At 47.1% G+C, this 20,315-nt stretch overlaps 1 protein-coding gene across 1 annotated transcript in view; it reads right to left on the bottom strand.

Annotated features, from left to right (window-relative positions):
• Prkca (protein kinase C alpha) overlaps nucleotides 1–20,315 on the bottom strand; it is a 399,975-nt gene that overhangs the window by 63,642 nt on the left and 316,018 nt on the right. The window contains exons 6-8 of the mRNA XM_032914268.1: nucleotides 16,507–16,663; nucleotides 15,275–15,409; nucleotides 14,972–15,068 (exon numbers count right to left, since the gene is read on the bottom strand). Coding sequence (XP_032770159.1) covers nucleotides 14,972–15,068; nucleotides 15,275–15,409; nucleotides 16,507–16,663 — 389 coding nt within the window. The remainder of the gene's footprint in view (nucleotides 1–14,971; nucleotides 15,069–15,274; nucleotides 15,410–16,506; nucleotides 16,664–20,315) is intronic.

Genomic DNA, 20,315 nt, shown 5'->3' with positions numbered 1-20,315 from the left:
CCTGACCTTCCACCATGCCTACCACACCGTGATGGACTCTGTCCCCTCAATAAGCTCTTCCTCCCTTAACTTCCTGTTTGCTGGGCATTTTGTTAGAGCGATAAGAAAAACAACTCAGTGATTGGAGAGATGGCCCAGCAGTTAAGAGCACTGACTGCTCTTCCAGAGATCCTGAGTTCAATTCCCAGCAACCACATGGTGGCTCACAACCATCTGTAATGGGATCTGATGCTCTCTTCTGGTGTGTCTGAAGACAGGGACAGTGTACTCACATACATAAAATAAATAAATCTTTTAAAAGAAAAAAAGGAAAGAAAAGGAACAACTCATATGATATCCAGTGTACGAATGGAGGCTTCAGACCCAGGTAGCAAAAGAGTTTTTGAGTTCACTTAGAAATGGAAGAGAGCGTCACAGGCAGGCTCTTGATTCCTACTTCCTGGGGTCAGGGTGTAGGGAGAACCCCAGGAAGAGGTCTGGTTCTGAGTACCTTTTACATTCACTTGCTTAACTGTCCAAGTAGCCTTGCAAGCCCGGGGCTTTTATCTTTTCCATATTGGGCTTGGAGAGGCTGAGGAGAGGCAGGCCAGCCAAATGACAGAGTGCCAAGGCTGCATGGCCTGGCAGTGGCAAAGCCGGGCTTTACCTCAGGAATGTGGCACTTCCTGCTACTGTACCGTGCTGCTTCCTGGAATACCAGGGGAGGTAAGAGTGAGGTGAGAGAGAGGAATGATCTCTTCAGAGTGGGGGTAGCTGTCCACCAGAGTTGGGAAGGGCCTCAGTTTACCTGCAGGGAGGGGGACCTGAGGGTTGATAGCTTTGCTCTGACTCATTTTCCCCTCCCCCTCTATCTTTTAAAATATTTGTTTATGTGTATGTGCACGCACCTGCAAGTATTTATGTGCACTCAGGTGCCGGTGGAGGCCAAAAGGTGGCACCGGGGCTCATGGGACTGTGGGTGGGCAGTGCTCGAGCGGTGCAGGAAGGGAACTGCAGAGCCACCTCTCCAGCCTTAGCTCTCCATTTCCCTTTCAGCCAAGTCTGTGTTCTACCCTCTTGTCTGTTAGGAAATACAGCCAAGGGTCATTCCCAACACAGAAGGAGAAAGACACAGCCCTCAGGCCTGCCGCATCGCACAGGCAAAAGGTCTAGGTGGCTCTGAGGGTTCCATCAGCTCAGTTCATCCACTAGGGAGTGTTTGTAAACAGAAACAATCTTCGCTTTCTGGGGCGACCAGAGGCCACTCTTATTTACTCTTAGGAGACAGAAGGGGCTACTCCAAGGGATGGAGTATCTCATAGCTGGGTGTATTCAAGTGGGGCCAGTCCCACAAGCTGTTTCTCCTAAGCTCAGCGTGGTGAAGCAGGCTTTGAAGACAGATGGCAGAGGGCAGAGGAGGCAGAGCTCTTGAAAGTAACTCTGAATTGTCACACTCATCTGCATACAGCACGGAGAGACGGACACTGGAGCCCGACCAACCTACGTATCAATTAGAATGCAGAAAGGGCGGGAGGCAGCAGTCACTTGGTGACACCAGTGGGTTGGGGTCCAGGAAGGGAGGAGGATCTGCTGGAGGCTGCCGCATAGCAGTATCCCCCAGAGGGGTACAGAACCACCTCATTCTTGTTAGAGCAATGAAAACCCTGGGCCCAAGCCACATGAGGCCTGATCTCTCACCGGCCTCAGAACACTTCTGTGAGTTAACATGGTCTTGTGTGGAACAGCTCTACGTTACCTGTGGATGCATTCTGCTAGGCCCCAATCCATGTGACCGGGCATTCTTGTGAGTGTCTGAGAGGGCATAGCTGGGTTCTCAGTGATTTTACACACTGATTACTCTTCAAAAGTTAGAGTAAAACAACCCACATAAGTCTTTTCTCTTTCCCCAGTTCAAGTTACCCTTGGCCCTGTGACTCTCTACCCACTAAGGGCTCCTGCCTCGAACTTTGTATGTGGCCCATCGTGACCTTGAACTGCTAAGATCTGTGCCTCTACCTCCTGAGTGCTGGGATTACAACATGTCCTCCTCCAGGCCGAGCGTATGTTATCCCACGCTGTGGATCAGACCCAGGGGCCTCCCGCACACAAAGTAAGCAAGCACTCTTTCCTGAGTGACATCTCCAGCTTGTTTCCTCGATCCTAACAAAATCTGCTTTCCCGAGGGTTTGGAGGCTCTCGGGGGAACTCCAGATGCCTGAGATTTTCCCAGTAAAACAAGCCAGGAGACACGCATTAGCCCGCCTCGGTTAACTGAAGGTCAGGTCACCAGGCTCCCAGTCCTCCAGGCTCCCCACTCCTGTCTAGAAGCCCATTGTGACTAGAAAGCGTCACCATCCCAAGTGTTAACATGAGGGGCAATGAACCAATACACTTTTTTTTTTTTTTTTTTTTGGTTCTTTTTTTTTTTTTTCGGAGCTGGGAACCGAACCCAGGGCCTTGCGCTTCCTAGGCAAGCGCTCTACCACTGAGCTAAATCCCCAACCCCTGAACCAATACACTCTTAACATGACAGAAGCAGCCATGGAGATCTGTCAGAGTGAGGCAGCTTCAGAGAGAAGAAAACCAGAGCCTGGTTTTCACAGCCCAGTTCCCACAGCCTGAACGAATCCAATGAGGGGAAAATGCCTGGTTCTCAACCAGCCTAACACTAATGCGACCCTTCAGTACAGCTCTTTACATTAGTGACACCCTCCCCCCGCCGTGTATAAAATTATCTTTGTTGCTACTTCAGAACTGTAACTTTGCTGTTGTGAGTCGTAAATATCTGTTTTCTGATGGTCTCAGGTGACCCTGGTGAAGGGATCATTCGGCCCCCACAGGTTGAGAATCGCTGGGTAAACGCCTGAGACAATAGAGTGGTAGGTAAGGCTTGCTCTACTGAAATGGAAAGCTCTTCATCTTGTAATTATGCGTCTTTAGGTCAGAACTTAATCTATAATTATTCTCAAAATAAGGTATTTTGTTCTAACCACCAAAGCTTTGTTCTCTGGCTAGAGCTTTTAATCTCTAACACGACTAAAAGGAACCAACTGGCAACAAAAACATGCGTTGGAACCTTGAAGTTGGGAGGGTAAGGCAGCCTTTTTGATATGTCAGTGGCCCCTTTCTGCTTTCGTACCTCTAGGGCCGAGCTCAGAGGCCCTGGGAAGTGCCTATCAAGCTTTTGGAAATCCCGGCCTCCAACTTCCATCTGTGATAGGCTACTCCAGGAATACCTCCAAGGGAGATACCTCAGTACAAGTGCTTTGCAACCCCAGAATCTTCCACAAGCCCCTGGGCAGTTACCCTTGGACTCAAATAGGTCTACAAGTAAGCACAAGGCTTGGTAATCTTTGGCCATACTAAACTACCCTGAAGTCTCCTGGAAGACACGGGAGGTGTCAGCCTGGAGCCCTGGCACTCCTGCCCTTCACACCCCCAATGGCTGTAGGGAACACAGTCTGGACCCATGGCTGTGCATCTGGACATCCAGGAGGAGTCAAGATGGTGAATGCTAGGAAGTCACACTGGTGCCTCTTGCTCAGGGGAAGGGACATGGGAGCCATTGAAGGCACCGAGTTCCTGGGCTCCGACACTCATTTGGCCCAGGTAGTTTGGGAAATGTCGCCGTCACTTACATATCATAGCAATGCTCTCAAAGGATAAGAAGATTGCATCCATGAAAATTAGCAAAATCCCCCAAATGCCCATGAGTATCCCAGGCCCGGGTCATCAGACTTCATTTTGGAAACTGCCATTTTGAATTCTTAAAAAATAAAAAAAAATTTTTTTGAGATAAAATCTCGCTATATTCCCCTGGCCAGCCCTGTAACTCATTACGTAGAACAGGCTGGCCTCAAACTCATAGAGAGCTGCCTGCTTCTTCCTCCTGAGTGCTGGGATTGGAAGTGTGCACTACCATGCCTGATTTGAAAGCCTATTTTATAATTCTTATGTGTATATGTCTATGGCTGTGTGTGGACACACGCATATGAGTGCTGGTGCTTATAGAATCCACAGGGGTTGTATCTCCAGGAGCTGGAGTTATAGGTAATATGAGTCACCTGATGTAGGCGATGGAACTGAACTCAGGCCTTCTGAAGAACTGTAGGTGCTCACTCACTCTTACCCACCGAGCCACTATCTCCAGCACTCCCAACTTGGGCTCTTGAGACCCCTCTGGTCCTAAGCTCTTGTTGGCACCGTGCAGTAACATCAGAGTGGCAGCACTCTCAGCCAGGAAGCTTGGTCAGTGTTGGAAGTCACTGGCAACTAGACAAAGGGGACTTGTAACCCTGCTAGCCCACGGGGACATTAAAGGAGAAACGTGTTCTGCACCATCTGAGACGCTTGGGTCTTGTTTAGAGAGTGAACAGAAGGTCGTGGAGGTCTCCTGTCTCCATTTCTCCACACTCTACCTCCAGGAGTGGAGCCTGACGTAGACAGGGCGGATGCGTGCAACTCCCTAGAAACCGCCAGACTCCCTGATTACTGGGATCACAGCATTGGAAAGAAGCTGGCCTATGTCTGACAGCCATTCTTGACCGGTGTGTGTTTTACCCAACTGCTACAGGGCTTTGGACATGCAAAGTAGGGTTTTTACTCCAAAATGGTTCTTTCGAACCACCCTCAGAGATAGGTGTGTCTAGCAAAGAAGTCACCTTTAGTTTGTATAATGGGATCAATTTCAAGAAGCTTGAGGATTACAGCAAAGTCTACGTAGGTTGAATGTGATTGGGACTTAGGGAAGTAGAGGAGAAGAGGAAAATAAGCCAGCACCAAGATGCATAGATCAACATGGTGAGTGTGTGTGGTGCTCATGGAACTGTGTTCCTTCTGGGCTGTTCCTTTCCTGTCCACAAAGATGCTCTTAAACACCCTTCCCAGGTCGAATACGCTTAAATTCTGCTAATCCTGGCATCCTGGATCTTCTGTAGAGGACCAGAGGGCACAGATTTCAGGCTTTTCGGGCTATCATTCCTTCTGGTAGTGCTGTCTCCATGAACTAAAGCACCCCCCCCCCGACAAAACGATCACGGGAATGACTGTGGCCCAGTTAAGAAACTCTATTTAGGGACACGGAAATTTAATTTTCACCTAATTTTCATGTCTCACAACATTATAGTTCTTTGATTTGTGGGCAGAAAGATATTTCAAAACGTAATTATTCTTAATTTATGGGTTATATAAAGGCAGGGAACTTGGTATGGGTCCCTGCTTGCTCCGCTAACTCCCCTCACTCCATCTGCTCCGTCGTTGGCCACTGGGTTTTGTCTTGTCAGCCAGCACTGCTGAAGACGTAGTGAGTACCTAGTGAGTACCGGGCAATCTTATTAAAATACAGATTGATTCAGTAAAAAGTAGGATGATCGCTCCCTCCACCACGTCTATCAGCCTCGCCTCGAATCTTATCCACATCCTCTATGGTAGCTCATACAGACTTGTGTGCCTGGGTTGGGTTGTGCGTTTGTGTGTGTGTGTGTGTGTGTGTGTGTGTGTGTGTGTGCGTGCTTGCGTGTGTGTATGTGTGTGTGTTTATGTGTTTGTGTGTGATGTCTCTGTGTGTTTGCATTCATATGCACAGATGTGCAGGGGCATGCATGTACATGTGGAGACCAAATGCTGATGTCGGGTGCCTTCCTCAGTTGCTCTCAACCTGATTCCTGGGGACAGGGTCTCTGGCCGAACCCGATCTCACTGATTTGGCTAGGCTGACTGCCCAGCAAGCCCCAGGGAATTACCTGTTTCTCAGTCTTGCTCTGCCCCTGCCAGGCTTTTTCCCTAGGTATGAGTCAGGATCGAAGCTCAGGTCCTCACGTTGGTACGCACCCACCCTTTGGCAGCAGGACCCACTTGGGCTTTTCTGCCCTGGGACTTCTGTCACCTTCATTCTACTCAGATCCCAAGACAGAGCCATAGAAGCCCACATCAGGGCTTAGTCTCAATGTCTCCATCTGTGCTAAGGGCACCCTCCCCCGTCTCCCCTCTTCCCATTCCTGATAATGAAAGGACACATCCCGGATGGGTCCTCATTCACACCCTGACCTCTGTGATTGCCAGAGCCTAGGTACAGAGGGGGAGGGAGGGGGAGGGAGGGAGGAGGGAGGAGGGAGGAGGAGGGAGGAGAGTGCTTCTAGCATTATGCTTGCCTGTGTCTTCCCTCAGCAACATCTACCCACAAAGTCATGACCACAGCACAAGGCTTTTCACACAGTTGCAGGCATTTGTTAGGACGGTAAAAAGCCAGAGAGGACAGTCTTTATCCCTTTTGTTTCCCAACAAAATTATGTATCATACATCCAAATTAAACTGAACTAAGACCGCTCAGCCGGGACAAGGACTCTAGTATGGTCTTTGTCTTCCCTTCTACGATGACAAGCAAGCCTGGGCTACGACCATCAGAGACTTTCTCTGGGCTTGCACAGTGCTAAGGGCTATTGACAAATGATTTAATGAAAACAATTTCTAACTTGTATCCTATCTGGGCTTAAGGTTTTGCTTCTAAAACCAAACTGAAGAAGAAACATTTAAATATCTCTCAACCGATGCCCTTTTAATAGATTTTTTTTTTACCCCCATCATCTATTTCAGAAAGTAATTAAGCAGCTATTTAGGGACCAAAGAAGTAGAATCCATACCGGGGGCACATCAAATTTCTGTTTTGTGGCTAAAGGGCATCTGAAAGAACTCGGGTTTCTATAGTAACCATGGCAGGGCTGATCAAATCAACAAACAGCTAAGACTTATCTCAGAGTTCCCAATGGGCTGTTTTCATTCCCCATCTGGAAAAGAACATTGCAAATTAGATAAAGTCTTCAAAGACAATGGAGGCTTTCAGAGAATCCAATTTTGGCAATAGTAAATAAAGGAGAAAAACATCTGCTTTCTCTTTCCATGTTCAGCTTATCCACGGGATCTTTTCTTCACTGATTTAAGTGCCTTGACTACGGTAGTGATTGGGTTCTATTAATTTGCTCATTAGTAAGAGAGAATCTTAAATCGTTTCTCAGAATAAAGGAAAACAGACCTTGGGGGTATCTCCAGGGTGACCTTGTAGCTTCTGTACCTACATGCCAGGCAAGCCTCAGAAGGCTCCTTCCCTACCCTTCCATAGATTAACTCCTCACAACCTCCAAATGTAGCATGTTTTTCTGCATGTGTCTTGGGTACTTGTGAGCCAGTTGAGGGGCTGTGGGTAGGCAGTAAGGCCCGCCCAAAATTCTGTCCCTTGCTCCTACCCTCTGGGCCCTGTTTTACCTCAGTAATCTGGGTGGGGAGGGGAAGAAGTGGTTGCCTGGGGCAGCATCCAGAGTGAATGGGGAGGATGGGTGACCCCTAGCTACACCATTTTCCCAGTGGGGCCTCCCTTGGATCTATCCTGCACTGCCTAGGCAGACAGGTGATGGCAGAGAGGTAAGTCCATTTTCCTTCAGGGGCTCAGCGCCTGCTGAGCAAGACTGATGATGATCCAAGTTCAGCCCTCCAGAACACATGTGCACATGGGAAACATCCATTGTGCCATCAACTCCGGTGTGTGAATATAGGGAGATGGAAGGTGGAGACAGAAGCCTCCAGAAGCTCCCAGTAACCATCAGGGCTCATGCAGCTGCCAAGAGACCCTGCTTTAGTCCAGGGAGAAAGGAAAAGACACACTTGAAGGTTGCCCTCTGACCTTTACACATGGGCTACAGCATGGGTGTGTCTGCACCCGTGGGCCACAGTGTAAGTGTGGAGGTCAGAAAACAGGCTATGTGAGTCAGTTCTCTCCTCCCACCACGTGGGTCTCGGGGATTGAACATAGGTCATCTGACTTGGTAGCAAGTATCTTTACCTGTTGAGCCATTTTGCTGGCCCACAACATACTGTTTTTATTAACTAAGAGGAGTATTCTAGATATGCCATGTTCAATACAAACACATATACATATGTACACATTTTAAATTTCTAGGAAAGGCATTAACAACATAAGAAATAGTTGAAATTAATTTAGAAGTTGTGTTTAATGTTTATATGGGGTTATAATGTAAAATACCTATAATTATAATCTTTGACCATGTAGTATATTTAGCCAAAATATCCAAGCTATTACTTCAATGGCATTAGCCATGAAGTTACTAATATAATATTTTACATTTTTCATGTTACTATGCCTTTGAAAGCCCGTGTATATTGTATTAATGACTTATTTTAGATCAGGTTACACACAGTTTAGTTTTGTCTTGAGATGTAAACTTATGCAGTCTAGGCTGGCTTTGAACTCACTACATAGCAAAGGAAGGTCTGAACTTCTGATTCTCCTTCTGTCTCCCATGTGCTATGATGGTAAGCATGCACCACTGTGCCCAGCTTAAGACCAGACCTATTTTAAATCCTCCCAGGTCTCATCTGACCAGCCCTTGTCAAATTATACAGTGCAGCCCAAGAGGCTTTTCAAGCAAAAGAAAATGTAGGAATTTGCTTTCTGGAACTTACGACTATGTGATCATTTGGTCAGTGCCATGTTGAAATTATAAGCAGTGGACAAGTGTGGTTGATCTGGGCTGTCTCAACCAATAGATACAAGGTCCTCTTTGACAATGTGAATGGAGAGGCCAAGTGTGAAGTCAGTTATAAAGGATGAATGTGGTCTAAGGCTGGGGAAATCAGATTTACCATGAGGGGCTTGGCTTGCCGTTCTGTGCCTGAGCCTAGATGCTTATGGTGGGAAGTCTCTTCGATAGCACCAGCTTTAGAAGGCAAGGCCCTCAGAAGGGACGCTGCTTGTAACCAGTGACGCTCTCAGACTCCAGTGCCCTTCAGCAGCCTTCTGAGTACCAGGATCAAAGAGAAAGGAGGTAGAAGGACCAACCTACAGAGCGATGGGATCCACTAATCTTTACAACCATGCTGCAGACATGACCTAGATGGAAGCATGGCAGTTTGACCTCAGGCTCTAAGGAGCTGAATATCGGGATACCAACTTACTGGTCAGTTTTCAACAATACCTTGACACAAATTTCCAAGGCTCTAAAAAGGAATGCTCCTGTTATCTCACCGTTCCTCAGTTATACAAAAAAAAAAAAAAAAAAAAAAAAAAAAAAAAAAAACAAAACCCCAAACAAAACCCCAAACCACAGCACCAGCATTTAGTACTTTAACCACAGTAAGCAATGTCTGCTTCACACAGGCACATCTAAAGGTAAGGAAATAGAGGCTTGGCTAACATGGAATGAGCCCTTACATGTTCCTTGGTATTTATATAAACTTACAGAGCAATGTGATTTAATCCTCATGTATTCAGTAGGTGCTAACCCTCTCCTTATTCATAAACAAGAGAAACTGAGGTCAGCGTTTAAGGAACGTATCCAAGGCTGTGTCTGGAGAAATAGCTCATTAGGTAAAGCTCTGACTATGGGAACAGGAAGACCAGAGTTTGGACCCTCACCACTCATCCAAAGGTTAGGTATGGTAACTATGGTAATGCTCACCTACAAGCCCAGAACTGGGAAAAGAGCCAAGACATGTGGCCAGTAAGCTTAGCCAAAACAGTCATATACCAGAACTAGGTCATATGCTAGTACTTGAAGGCAGAGGCAGGAGAATCAAGGGTTCAAGGTCACCCTCAGCTACATAGTGAGTTTAAGGCCAATCAGGCTACAAAAGACCCTGTATGGGAAAAACAACCAACCAAGGAAATGAAGAGAGAGAGAGAGAGAGAGAGAGAGAGAATGAGAAGAGAGAGAGAGAGAGAGAAAAGAGAGAGAGAGAGAATGGAAAATTGTGTCCTGGAATGCAGCTTACAGGTAGTTTAAGATGTGAACTATTTTTGCACTTGACTTTTATAAAAGATCAACAGAGTTATTTCACAGATAGCATTGGGCTTTTACAGGAGGAATGGCTCTGCTCTTGTTTATGCCCCGCATGGTTCCTGTCAATCACCTGTCAGATAAGCTCACTTTTGAATATTTACTCAGGACCCCAAAGCAAACCACTGAGTTGAGGAGTCTGTGTGCAGTGTGGGATCCTATCTCTACTTCTAATAGCCACGGATAGCCCCTTCTACTCAGGGGTCATCTGATACAATCTCAGACTCAAAACCTCCCTGATTTATAGACACAATGTGTTTCAGAAACTCATTTTACAGACACATTGTATCTAAACATCCATCCACAGTCACAGGAGGGTCTTTTGCCCTGAAGACATGACAAACGCTGACCAGGGTCTCTCCCACCTCTGTCATAATAGAGCAAATGGCAGGGCAGCATATCCAACCAATATGTGGAGTGCAATTTCAACATGAAAATCCATTCATTGTGACAAAACTTTAAAAACAACTTCAAATAAAGGTACTAGGTGATAACCACATTCTGTATTAAACTACACTGACAATGGTGGTGATTTGACAAAACATTGTACAGTAAGCATGCTTTAAGAACTCCTCTACTGGTTTAATCATAAATATAATTGATCTAAGCGCTGATATTATTGACACACACTCAGGAGCACAGAGAGGTTCTACTGTTGAGAACTGGCAAGACCAAGATTTGATTGCAGAGTTACTCAGGCTGAACCTGAAGTCGATAAACCAAGGCTCATGGAAAAATGCGGACCTCTGCTTGTTTTTTTTTTTTTTTTTTTTTTTTTGGTTTTTTTTTTTTTATAAATAAAGTCTTATTGAAACATAGTTTCATTTATTACAACTTGTCCACAGGTGCTTCTTTGCTGCAGTGCAGCAGTAAACATTACGATAGACACTTTGTGGCCTGCAGACATTATCTGACCCTTTACAGAGAAGACTTGCTGAGCCAGAGGTAACCCAGCCAGGGGCCCTCCTCCTATTCTCAGCACGGACCATGAGCCTACTGTAGGAATAGAGACTGGGTTTGGGAGGGAAGTCAGGAGTCATGGCTGCTATAGGAGGTTCTGGGGACCCGCAAAGCAGTGTGAAGGTGATATACTGCATTTACTTCTTGGTAACCTCCCTGCTTCATCTCTGGGTCTACGGGTACAGAGAATGCAAGCCCCATGGGAAGTAGAGCTGTTTGTTCTGGTCACCGATGGAGCCCTACTTACTGGACAAAATTAAAGACAGGCAGTTTAGTTTGTGATGTAGGGACTGTATGTGCTCTACCAAAAGACAAGCATGGACTGGATGAAGAGGCCACAGAGATGCTCTGTGGATTCTCTGGTCACAGTCCTGCTTTGTGTTGTCTTTTGGGCAGATGCACTGCCCCGACAGAGCCCGTAGGGGTGAGCATGGGCTTCACCAGCCATCCTGGGATTTTTCCTTGGCTCCTAACAGCTTCGCTGGCAGACGATTCTGTTTGCCAAGATTCTAGAATCAACAGTTTAAACACGAAAAGGAATTCCATCTAATTATCCGAGGAACATGGTGGCTAGAGCTGCAAGTGCTCATTTTGTCTCCTTCTTTTTTTTCAGACTGAGTGACTTTTGATGTCTTAGGAGGGCTGTGAAAGCACAGCTTGTTAAGTCCTCCTAGAACACAGAGACGCCTGCATGGGACCAGATTCCAAAGCTGCAGTCCCAGCTCTCGGGAGGCGGAGGCAGGAGGCGTATCTTTTTAAGAGCAGTCTGAGCTATATAAAAAGACTCCCCCCGCCCCTCAAAAGTCCAAACACCACCAGAACAGAATGAAACATCGACAGAACAGCTAATGGATAAGCGTGTCTAAGCCTTGGCCTACAGGGCCATGCTGCAGCCCAGGACAGCTGTGAATGAGGCCCAAGCCGCTGCAGATTCAGTGTCCTGTCAAAAGCTTGGATCCCACTGCTCTAGCTACCGAGAGACCCCAAGGTGTGCTCTCTTCTGAGAGGATTAACAACTGTGCTGGGCTTCAGCGAGTGACAACCCAGCATTGAACCTGTGTACAGCGCAATGGTGCAATGCAGAAGTATGGCATGGGAACAGGAAGATGGCTGTCAGCCTGTCACTACTGGGTACCAAGGGAAGGATTGCTGCTCTCACAGGTTTAGACCTGAACACAGAACAGAACCGTGAACACAGGACTGTGCCTGTCTAAGGTCAGGCCAGAGGAGTCCATTTAGACACAGCATGGGAGCTGCCATGAAATCCCAGCATCTTTCTGACTCTACTCGATACAGGCTTCCTCCTCGTCTTCAGTTGTAACGCTGACAGAATGCTCAGCAAATGAGCAGGCACCCTCTGAGGAAATCCAGGAAATAAAGCCAAAAGGTGCGCAAAGGAGATACTGGATGTAGTTCCTGCCGGTGTTCTGTGTCAGCATGGGGCTCGTAGGGCTGGTCCCTGCGACCCAAACCCCTGAGGACATCTCTCCCCTCTGGGGCTGTGTGTGGCCTTGGGCTAGTGCTCCACTGTCAAGCCTAGCTCTCCTAGCAGGGACAGACCACATTGTCTCTGTCTCAAAGAGAAATGTTTCGCTTTTGGCCCCAAGCCCTCTAGCCTACGATGTCTAGATATTGAACTCGGAACTAGTGGCCTTTATAACAAAGAGGTGGACCCATTGCTCAGAGAGAAAGGAAGTTACCTCACCAGGAAGTTGTGGGAAATAAAGCACCAGAGTGGGTCAATATTTCTCTACGAATGAGGTGGTTCAAGTGTCATGCCCGTGGAGCCCCAACAGGGTTCCTCTCTTGGTGGTGTCCTAGGCTCGTGAGTGTAAACAGTGACCGTGAATGACAAACTTGGGGTGTGAGAGTCAATAAAGCACAGTAGGTTCCCGCTGTGCCTGGGAGAGGCACCCAGTGTCCTGAAACTCCTTCTAGGAGGATCAGGGGTGTGTGACATTGGAAAGGGTGTCTAAGGGGTCTTTCTGGAGAGATAGTCTGGAGTTGTGTCCTAGCCAGGGTAAGGGTGTAGGCAGAGGACCAGACAAGTGACAGAAAAGAGAAGGGGAAGGTAGGGAGGGCTGTGCTCAGCAAACTTTGACTCTCAAGCTTGCATTTAAAGTCTTTTAAGAACTTCATTTCCCCCCCCAGTTTTAAATATGTATTTTTTTATCTTTCCTATTTATTTTATATTTCTATTTATTTTTTATGTTTTAGTTAATGTCTGAGTACTCTGTCTGCATGTACACCTTTATGCCAGAAGAGGGCATCAGATCGCTTTATAGATGGTGGTGAGCCACCATGTGGTTGCTAGGACTTCAACTCAGAACCTCTGGAAAAGTGGCCAGTATTTTTAACCACTGATCCATCTCTCCAGCCCTCTCCTGCAGCTTTTAAAGATTCACATTTAAATGTCCTTTATGTATATGTGTGTCTATTTATGTGTGCATGTTAACATATCCCTTGGACCTGGAGTTACAGATGGTTGTCAACTGCCTGACGTGGGTACTGGGGACTGAACTCTGGTCCTCTGGAAGAATAACAAGTGTTCTTAACTGCTACAGCCCCCTCTCCTGTAATTTTTGACAGGAGAGACTGTAGGCTGAGTCTCACCAGAAAGCTCTTACTTGAGTTGAAAGTACACTTGAAAGTTTGACCTACACAGAACTGTAAGTTTTAATTGGCTGTCTACATTAAAAGAAACCAGAAGAATGCTACAAAAAGGTGGGACTTTTGGCTTCTCTTGAGGAACTGCACACATGGCAGCAGCATGGACTTCCATGCGTGTTGACCAACACCACGTGGCTCTCAGAAATAAGAACTATCACTTTTATTTTCCTCTTTTCGTGTTAATGGGGATAGATCTCAAGGCTTTGAGAAAACTAGGCAATTGCTGGACTCCTGAGCCATGTCTCTAGCCTGGCTGCCACCTTTAGATAGGTTCACTCTCAGCGGCAGCTCACCCATCCCCACCACTCCCTGCTATCTCACCAACCTATGCCTAAAGGCGCTGCATCATGTATCTTAAGTATCCTGGACTCAATTCCATCACTTATGTTCCCGTAAGCCAGGAAACCTGGCAGTCTGGCCTTTAGTGTTAACACTGGCATCGACACTCACCACATGTCATCACGTGGTGATGGAAAGACTTTGAACACTTTTCTGTTTTACATCCTTTGGAATTCAGTCTGACATACGCATCTGTGTGGCATCAACGTGATTAGGCTAAGGACCATTGGCACTCATTGATTTCAATGTTTCTGTAAAAACTCTTTCTTTCCTTCTCCCCCCTCCCCATACCCCCCCTAACTTTAGGAATTCCTAGGATTTCCAGGGAATACTGTATAGTCTGTAGAGGAAGATTACTAGTTACACAGACAGTGGAGGCTACTAAATAAGGTGATCAAATGGTCAGATGCTAAGTAATGAGAAGCAGAAAGCATCAGAGATGGTGGCTGGAGTCCTGAGGCAGAGATATAGAGAGAATGTTCACTGTGAGCTGAGATAGATGGAAAGCAATAGAGGAAAAGAAAAAGAGGGGAAGCAGAGAGAGGAAGGGGGAAAAGGGCAGATGAAACCAGGACAGAAGGCAAGCACGCAGCAAACCCATTCAGGAGGAGAGCAGGAGGCCACCTTGCCTAAATGACGTCTGGAGAAAAAAATAAAAAATAAAAAGAATTCTAACCAGGAGCATCTGCCGGAGCTCACCACACAGAAGAAAATCAGTCCAATTTTGCTTTCTATAGGGAAAGCAAAAAAGTTTCAATAGGGAATATTTTTCCCCCAGATACTGCAGTGGTAGCTAATTATAGGCAAGTTGCTCCTTAGGGAGTCCCTCTTGGAAGTGTGCAGCCCTTCTCTGTGAAAGGGGGGCGGTGCACTCTCAACCTTGCCATCACCCCAGTGATGTACAAACCGTTTCCTTCTGTGGGAACCGGCCGTGCTCTCACCTCTGCGCTGCTTCCAATCTTCATCTCCAAAGAACAAGAGACACAGAATGCCAACAGCTCACAAGTGAAAGCGGCTACCTAGGACATTTGTGTTCTTCGATGAAGTAAACAAGAATGAGCATGAAAATTGCTTTGAGCTTCCCAATAGTGCAACAAGAATTGGGCTCTCCTGGAAAATGTGCTTTGTAACATGGTGGAAAGACGGTTTCCTGCCCAGGGCTTTATGGGAATCCTCACCTCAAACTTCTGCCTGAGTTCCATGTTGCCTTCTTCATCTCCTTCTGGAATGGGCACATTGTAGTATTCACCCTCCTCTTGGTTGAGCAACTTGTACCTTCAAGGACAGGGGAAGAAGGGAGGGTGAGGGGTGGCCAGCCAGCGGCTCTCTTCCTTCAGCCTCTGGTCAGGCTGTTGGAGGGATGTCTCTATAGAAACCACAGCCAGAGCGCATTGTCAAATGCAGGGCTACAATCAGCCTGCTCCTGGCTTCCTCAGCCACCCGGGGTACGGTAACATGCTGGGTCTCGTGGGCTTCCTTACCATCCACTGGCTGGCATCTTCATCAGCTCTGAGACACCGAAGGAAAGGGAGCCCATGAAGTCATTCCGTGTCGTCCGATCCCAGTCCCAGATTTCTACAGACAGTCGCCGGTCTTTGTCTGAAGGTTTTAATTTGCTACAAAGACAAACACATATGGAATACATGAAGACATCTCAGTCAGGGCACCCTGGGAGACACCAACAGGCCCACAGTCTGTGTCTGAAATGGTGTCTTCAGTTTCCTTCCTGTGCCGACAGGACATCGGCCTTTTTCACTCTAACTAGCTGCTACGAAAGTTCCGTCTGGATCGAGAATCAATGAACGCTGAGCCCTGACAGCTCGCTCTTATTCATCTAAATGAAAATTTTGTTAGAACGCAGCTTTGAAACATAAAGTTTTATTAGAACACAGCCTTGGCTATTTGTTTAAGTATAACCTATGGCTGCTCCAGTAACAGAGGCTACATGACCCACAATGTCTAAAGTACAGACTTTCTGCCCTTTTCTGAGCAGAGCTCCGTGGCTTCTCTCTGACAGACATCTTTCCGGTAATGTTCACAGAGGAAGTGCTTCCTGAGTATGTCCCCATGGGGAACTTCTTGTACTCCCTGATGTGAGCTGTGCTCCCTGGTGTGCATTGTGCTCCCTGCTGTACACTGCACTCCCTGCTGACTCTTTACTCTCCCTTATTATTCTTCCCTTCCCTTCATTTCTGGTTTGGCATTTCTGTCAATCCTCCAAGACGAAGCTCAAATGTCACCTCCTTCTGGAAGTGACATTTTTCCTGCTTAGAGGTGAGTCTATCTTCCTAATTTCTGCAGCAATAGTATTTTCTACACCATGGGTTCCTTATTCCATGCTGCAAAAATTACTAAATTCTTGCTTAATACACTCTCTTAGCTCTTAAAAGGATGAGGCCCATCAGGAGATGGGACACATGTGTTTGTTACAGAGAGGGTGACGATAATAACTTGGGGCTTGCATTACATAAGCTCGGGTAAACCAAGTCACTACCTATCAAACAGAAGTGATGGCTGCTATTACCTGACAGTAGCTTGGCATGGTCTTAGGAATGAGGACATAGGTAGGGACATTTGCCACCTCCACCCTCCTCCCTCTGCCAGTGGGTGGGCAGCATGGGGTATGTGAGTGAGGGCAGCATGGGGTATGTGAATGCAGCACATGGTACATGAGGAGTTCAGAGCTCATCCCTGGGTAGGAAGAAGCACTTACAACGTGAAGGACTCATTCCACTGAGGGTTCAGTGTGGAGCGGATGGTTTTGGTTTTCTGTTTGCTCTCATTCTTGGGGTCAGGAATAAGTTTCAGCTTCACGTAAGGATCCGAAAGCCCATTTGGATCCATAGGGATTAGATTTTTTGCATCTCGTACTGTGAAGAGAAAAAGACATTATAAAAAAACAACACTGACTTGATGAAACAGCATTGGTGTGAACGCCAGGTGCTGCTTATAGTCAGATGGAGTGGCTCGTGCTGCAATCCCGGCACTTGGAAGGCGGAGGAACAAGATTGCCCTTGGCTACATAACAAGTTGGAGGCCATCTTGGGCAATGTGAGACTTGGTTTCAGTCCTTCCCCTGAAAAGAAGATGCTGTCTGAGAGGAGGAGAGATCAATCAGAGGTCTCTGCCACTCAATATGAGGCTGTTCACCACCTTCACTGACAGTCAGTGGGGGTCATGGGAGTCCTCGAAATCCAGCCTCCAAGCTCAGCACCAGCCTAAACTAACAGTGTTAGCCACAATCCAGGTACTAATAGAAATGCTCAAACCTGGTCCCACTTCAGACCTATGGAGGCAGAACACACATTTTAAGGGACCTTCTAGCTTTCCAGAGGGAAAGGGGTAAAGTCTCAATACTTAGAATTAAATTAGAATGAACAAGGGAGGTGGCCCAGCGACTGGTCTTTAAAAGATCCTGGAACTCACACTGCAGACCAGGCCGGCTTTGAACTCACAGAGATCTGCCTGCCTCTGCCTCCCAAATGCTGGGAACCCCTGATATTTAAGGTTGGGATTTAGGAGCTCTACCCAATGTGCATCAACCATCACCCCAGAGTTCACTCCCAGTGCAGCGTCCTGAACCCCACCTCAAAATGACAAACTTCGAATCCTCACTTTAACAAGACCCATAGGTGACCCCAGTGTATATTCTGGCCCAAGAAGCAACAGGTAATTACAAAGAAAAGCCACTTCCTTCTCACCAGGGAACATGCTCTTAGATGTGGCTGGCTGTCTAAAGCCGCTGCCTATCAGTGCAAGAAGTCATTATCTAGGCTGCTGATAAAGGTCATGAGTCTGATCCTGCTGCAGTATCCTGTCTCCCTCACTATCTTCCTGACAAGGCAAACGTCATATCATCAGGGGCGTTTAACTGGTTACACACTACTGACACACGTCCAGCCTTCTAATCCATCAGGGGGCTCTCTAATCCAGAGGTTCTCATAGTATGGCCCCTGGACCATCACCTACTGAATCAGAATCCCCGGGAGGGTTCAGAGATCTGTTCATCAAGCCTTCAGGTGTTTCCATGGTATGTAAATGTCAAAAAATCAATTGACCCCACCAGAGTTATAGCCTGCTGGCACAGATTACCAATGGAGACTGATTACGGAGAACTACACAAGAAATTTAGAAATTCCGAGCTCGTAGTATGCAGGAAACAGGAGGGATGGAGACGTGCTAATGATGTTGGGTCTTTGACACAGGTGTGGCAGCAGATATGGAAGTCAAGCATTGTCCACACTCCTTTGGTGTCCCATGGAGCGCTGACTCCTGCTGGCTGACAGCCTCATGTCTTTCTCACCCAAGCAGCTGCAACATCAGAATGTGACTGGACACTGCCTTCAAATGGCCTGAGGAAAGCGTGGGCCAGGTGAGCTCTGCAAACCACAGAGAAGCGGAGCCTGTCTTCCCCATAGTGCACCTGGGCTATGCAGGCCGAAAGTTCTGCCATCAAATCTACCTTTCACGGTATAACCCTGAACCTTAGGGATGAAGTCCCCAAGCCCATTTCTTTAACCAGAAAACTGAACAGGGCCATAATTCCGGTGATATGAACTTACGAGGAAAAGGAAATGGAATAAGTGCATCAAGTATCTTATGTAGCCAGGAGTCTTGTAAAGAAGGGAGACTGCATTGTGTGAATGTTCACCGTATCTCAAATTTGTTTTGCTTCTATTTTTTAAGTCATGATTTCTCGTGTAGTTGGCTGCTCTGGAACCCACTCTATAGACCAGGCTGGCTTCAGACTCACAGAGATCCACCTGCCTCTGCCTCCCGAGTGCTGGGACTAAAGGCGTGCGCCACCACCACCACCCGGCTATATCGAACATACTTAAAAATATCATTTATTTTTATTTTCTTTGAGACTTTTATCCACGGGCACAGTATTTATATCATTGCTAATCTCAGTGTCCTCACTGCAACTCCTCCTGTGCACCCTCAAACTCATGACCACCTCTTCTTTATTCTTACACACACACACACACACACACACACACACACACACACACACACACACACGAGTACACATCCCTATATCATATAACATGCTCAATCCATTTAATGTTGTGTGTATGTGTTAGGGGCTGACCAGACTGACTCTCTGTCTCTTAGAAGCCATCGCTGCCTTGTAGCTCTTCATCAAGGGGTGGGGCCCATGACGGTTTAGCCATCTACATTGGAATATCAACTGGTGTCACCATGCAGGTCTTGTTTAGGTCTTGTTCAGGTTCCACAGGTCACCTCCCTTTCATCTCTGGAAGCCACTGTCTCACAGCAGACATCTGTACATTGGTTTATCTTCCAGCCCCTCTTCCTCAGCGTTTCCTGAGCCAGGCGCAGCGTCTTAGACTTGTCTCCACAAACCACTGAAAAGATCTGAACCCAGTCAGAGCTCTCCCAGGTTGCGGCCACTTGAGAATTCGAGTGAGAATCCAAGGCTTAATTAATGCAGTCCTGGGCGCCTAATCCCCAGTGACATCAAACTCCGGCATCATGAAGGATAAAAGATGGTAGGTAAGAGTGGGATTCTCTTGCAAGCAATGCCAAAGGGGCCGCAGGCCTCTCTCAACTCTCGAGGGAGAATCTGAAAGTGCTTAGTGTCTGACACTGGAGGCTTTGGAAGGTCATATCCCGGAAGGGAATGAAGAGTCGTATCGGGGCCACGGAGGGTTCCAGGTTTACCTCCTGCCAGTCGCTTTTATATTTTCCGTTCACAGACAGGCAGCGAATGGACTCACTTAAGGATGGTCTTTTCTGAATGGTGATGAGCTGGGATCTTGATGGGATTTAATACCCTGGTTTCCTGCTGAGATCTTATCATCTGAGCTGAAAATAAAAAGGGTTATCAATTCCAAATGTCACCGAAGCAGACAGTGAGTCCAGGCTCCAATTTCTTATTGCTGTGGGAAAACAGTGTTCCCGTTGTTAATCATCACAAGCAGGACTCGTGAACTGGGGCCGACTTGGGGGTCCATCTGCTCAGAATTCAGGATGCCCACGTACGCATTCTGGTTCTGCCCATTTGTGGCTATGGTTAAGATATCAAACCCATTTGGTGGGCTAAGTCCCAGCCACTAGGGTTTTCCAGGCTCTCTGGGTCAGTTTTTGGTGAAGCCATAGTCGGAAGGTTTGACGCCCCACGGCGGGTGTCCCTAAGCACAGCCAGCATTTCTGGCACCTCATGCAGACTCTGATCATTACCCATATTTTTCTTTAAATATCCTCAAGGTATAGGAAGTGAAAAACCAAGACTTTTGGCTTTAAATAGCACCCACGAAGCACAGTGCAGTGACAATTGGTGTGGTGTTTCCAGCCAGACACAGTGGCGGTGGGGTGGCCTGTTTTCTCCTTGGCTACAAAGAGGAAATTAAGTGTTGGCATGCTATGGCTGTTCTAGCCCCCCTCTGTGTTACAAGGGAGACAAAAGGCAAGGAGACAGACAGCTTCCTCATCATGTAACTTAACACTTTTAGTGCTAGTTCAGAACCTGCAGAAACCATTTCAAGTGCTGTGTGTCCC

Source organism: Rattus rattus, chromosome 9, assembly GCF_011064425.1.
Source record: "Rattus rattus isolate New Zealand chromosome 9, Rrattus_CSIRO_v1, whole genome shotgun sequence".
NCBI classification, from domain to species: domain Eukaryota; kingdom Metazoa; phylum Chordata; class Mammalia; order Rodentia; family Muridae; genus Rattus; species Rattus rattus.
This window is presented reverse-complemented; position numbering and strand designations above follow the sequence as displayed.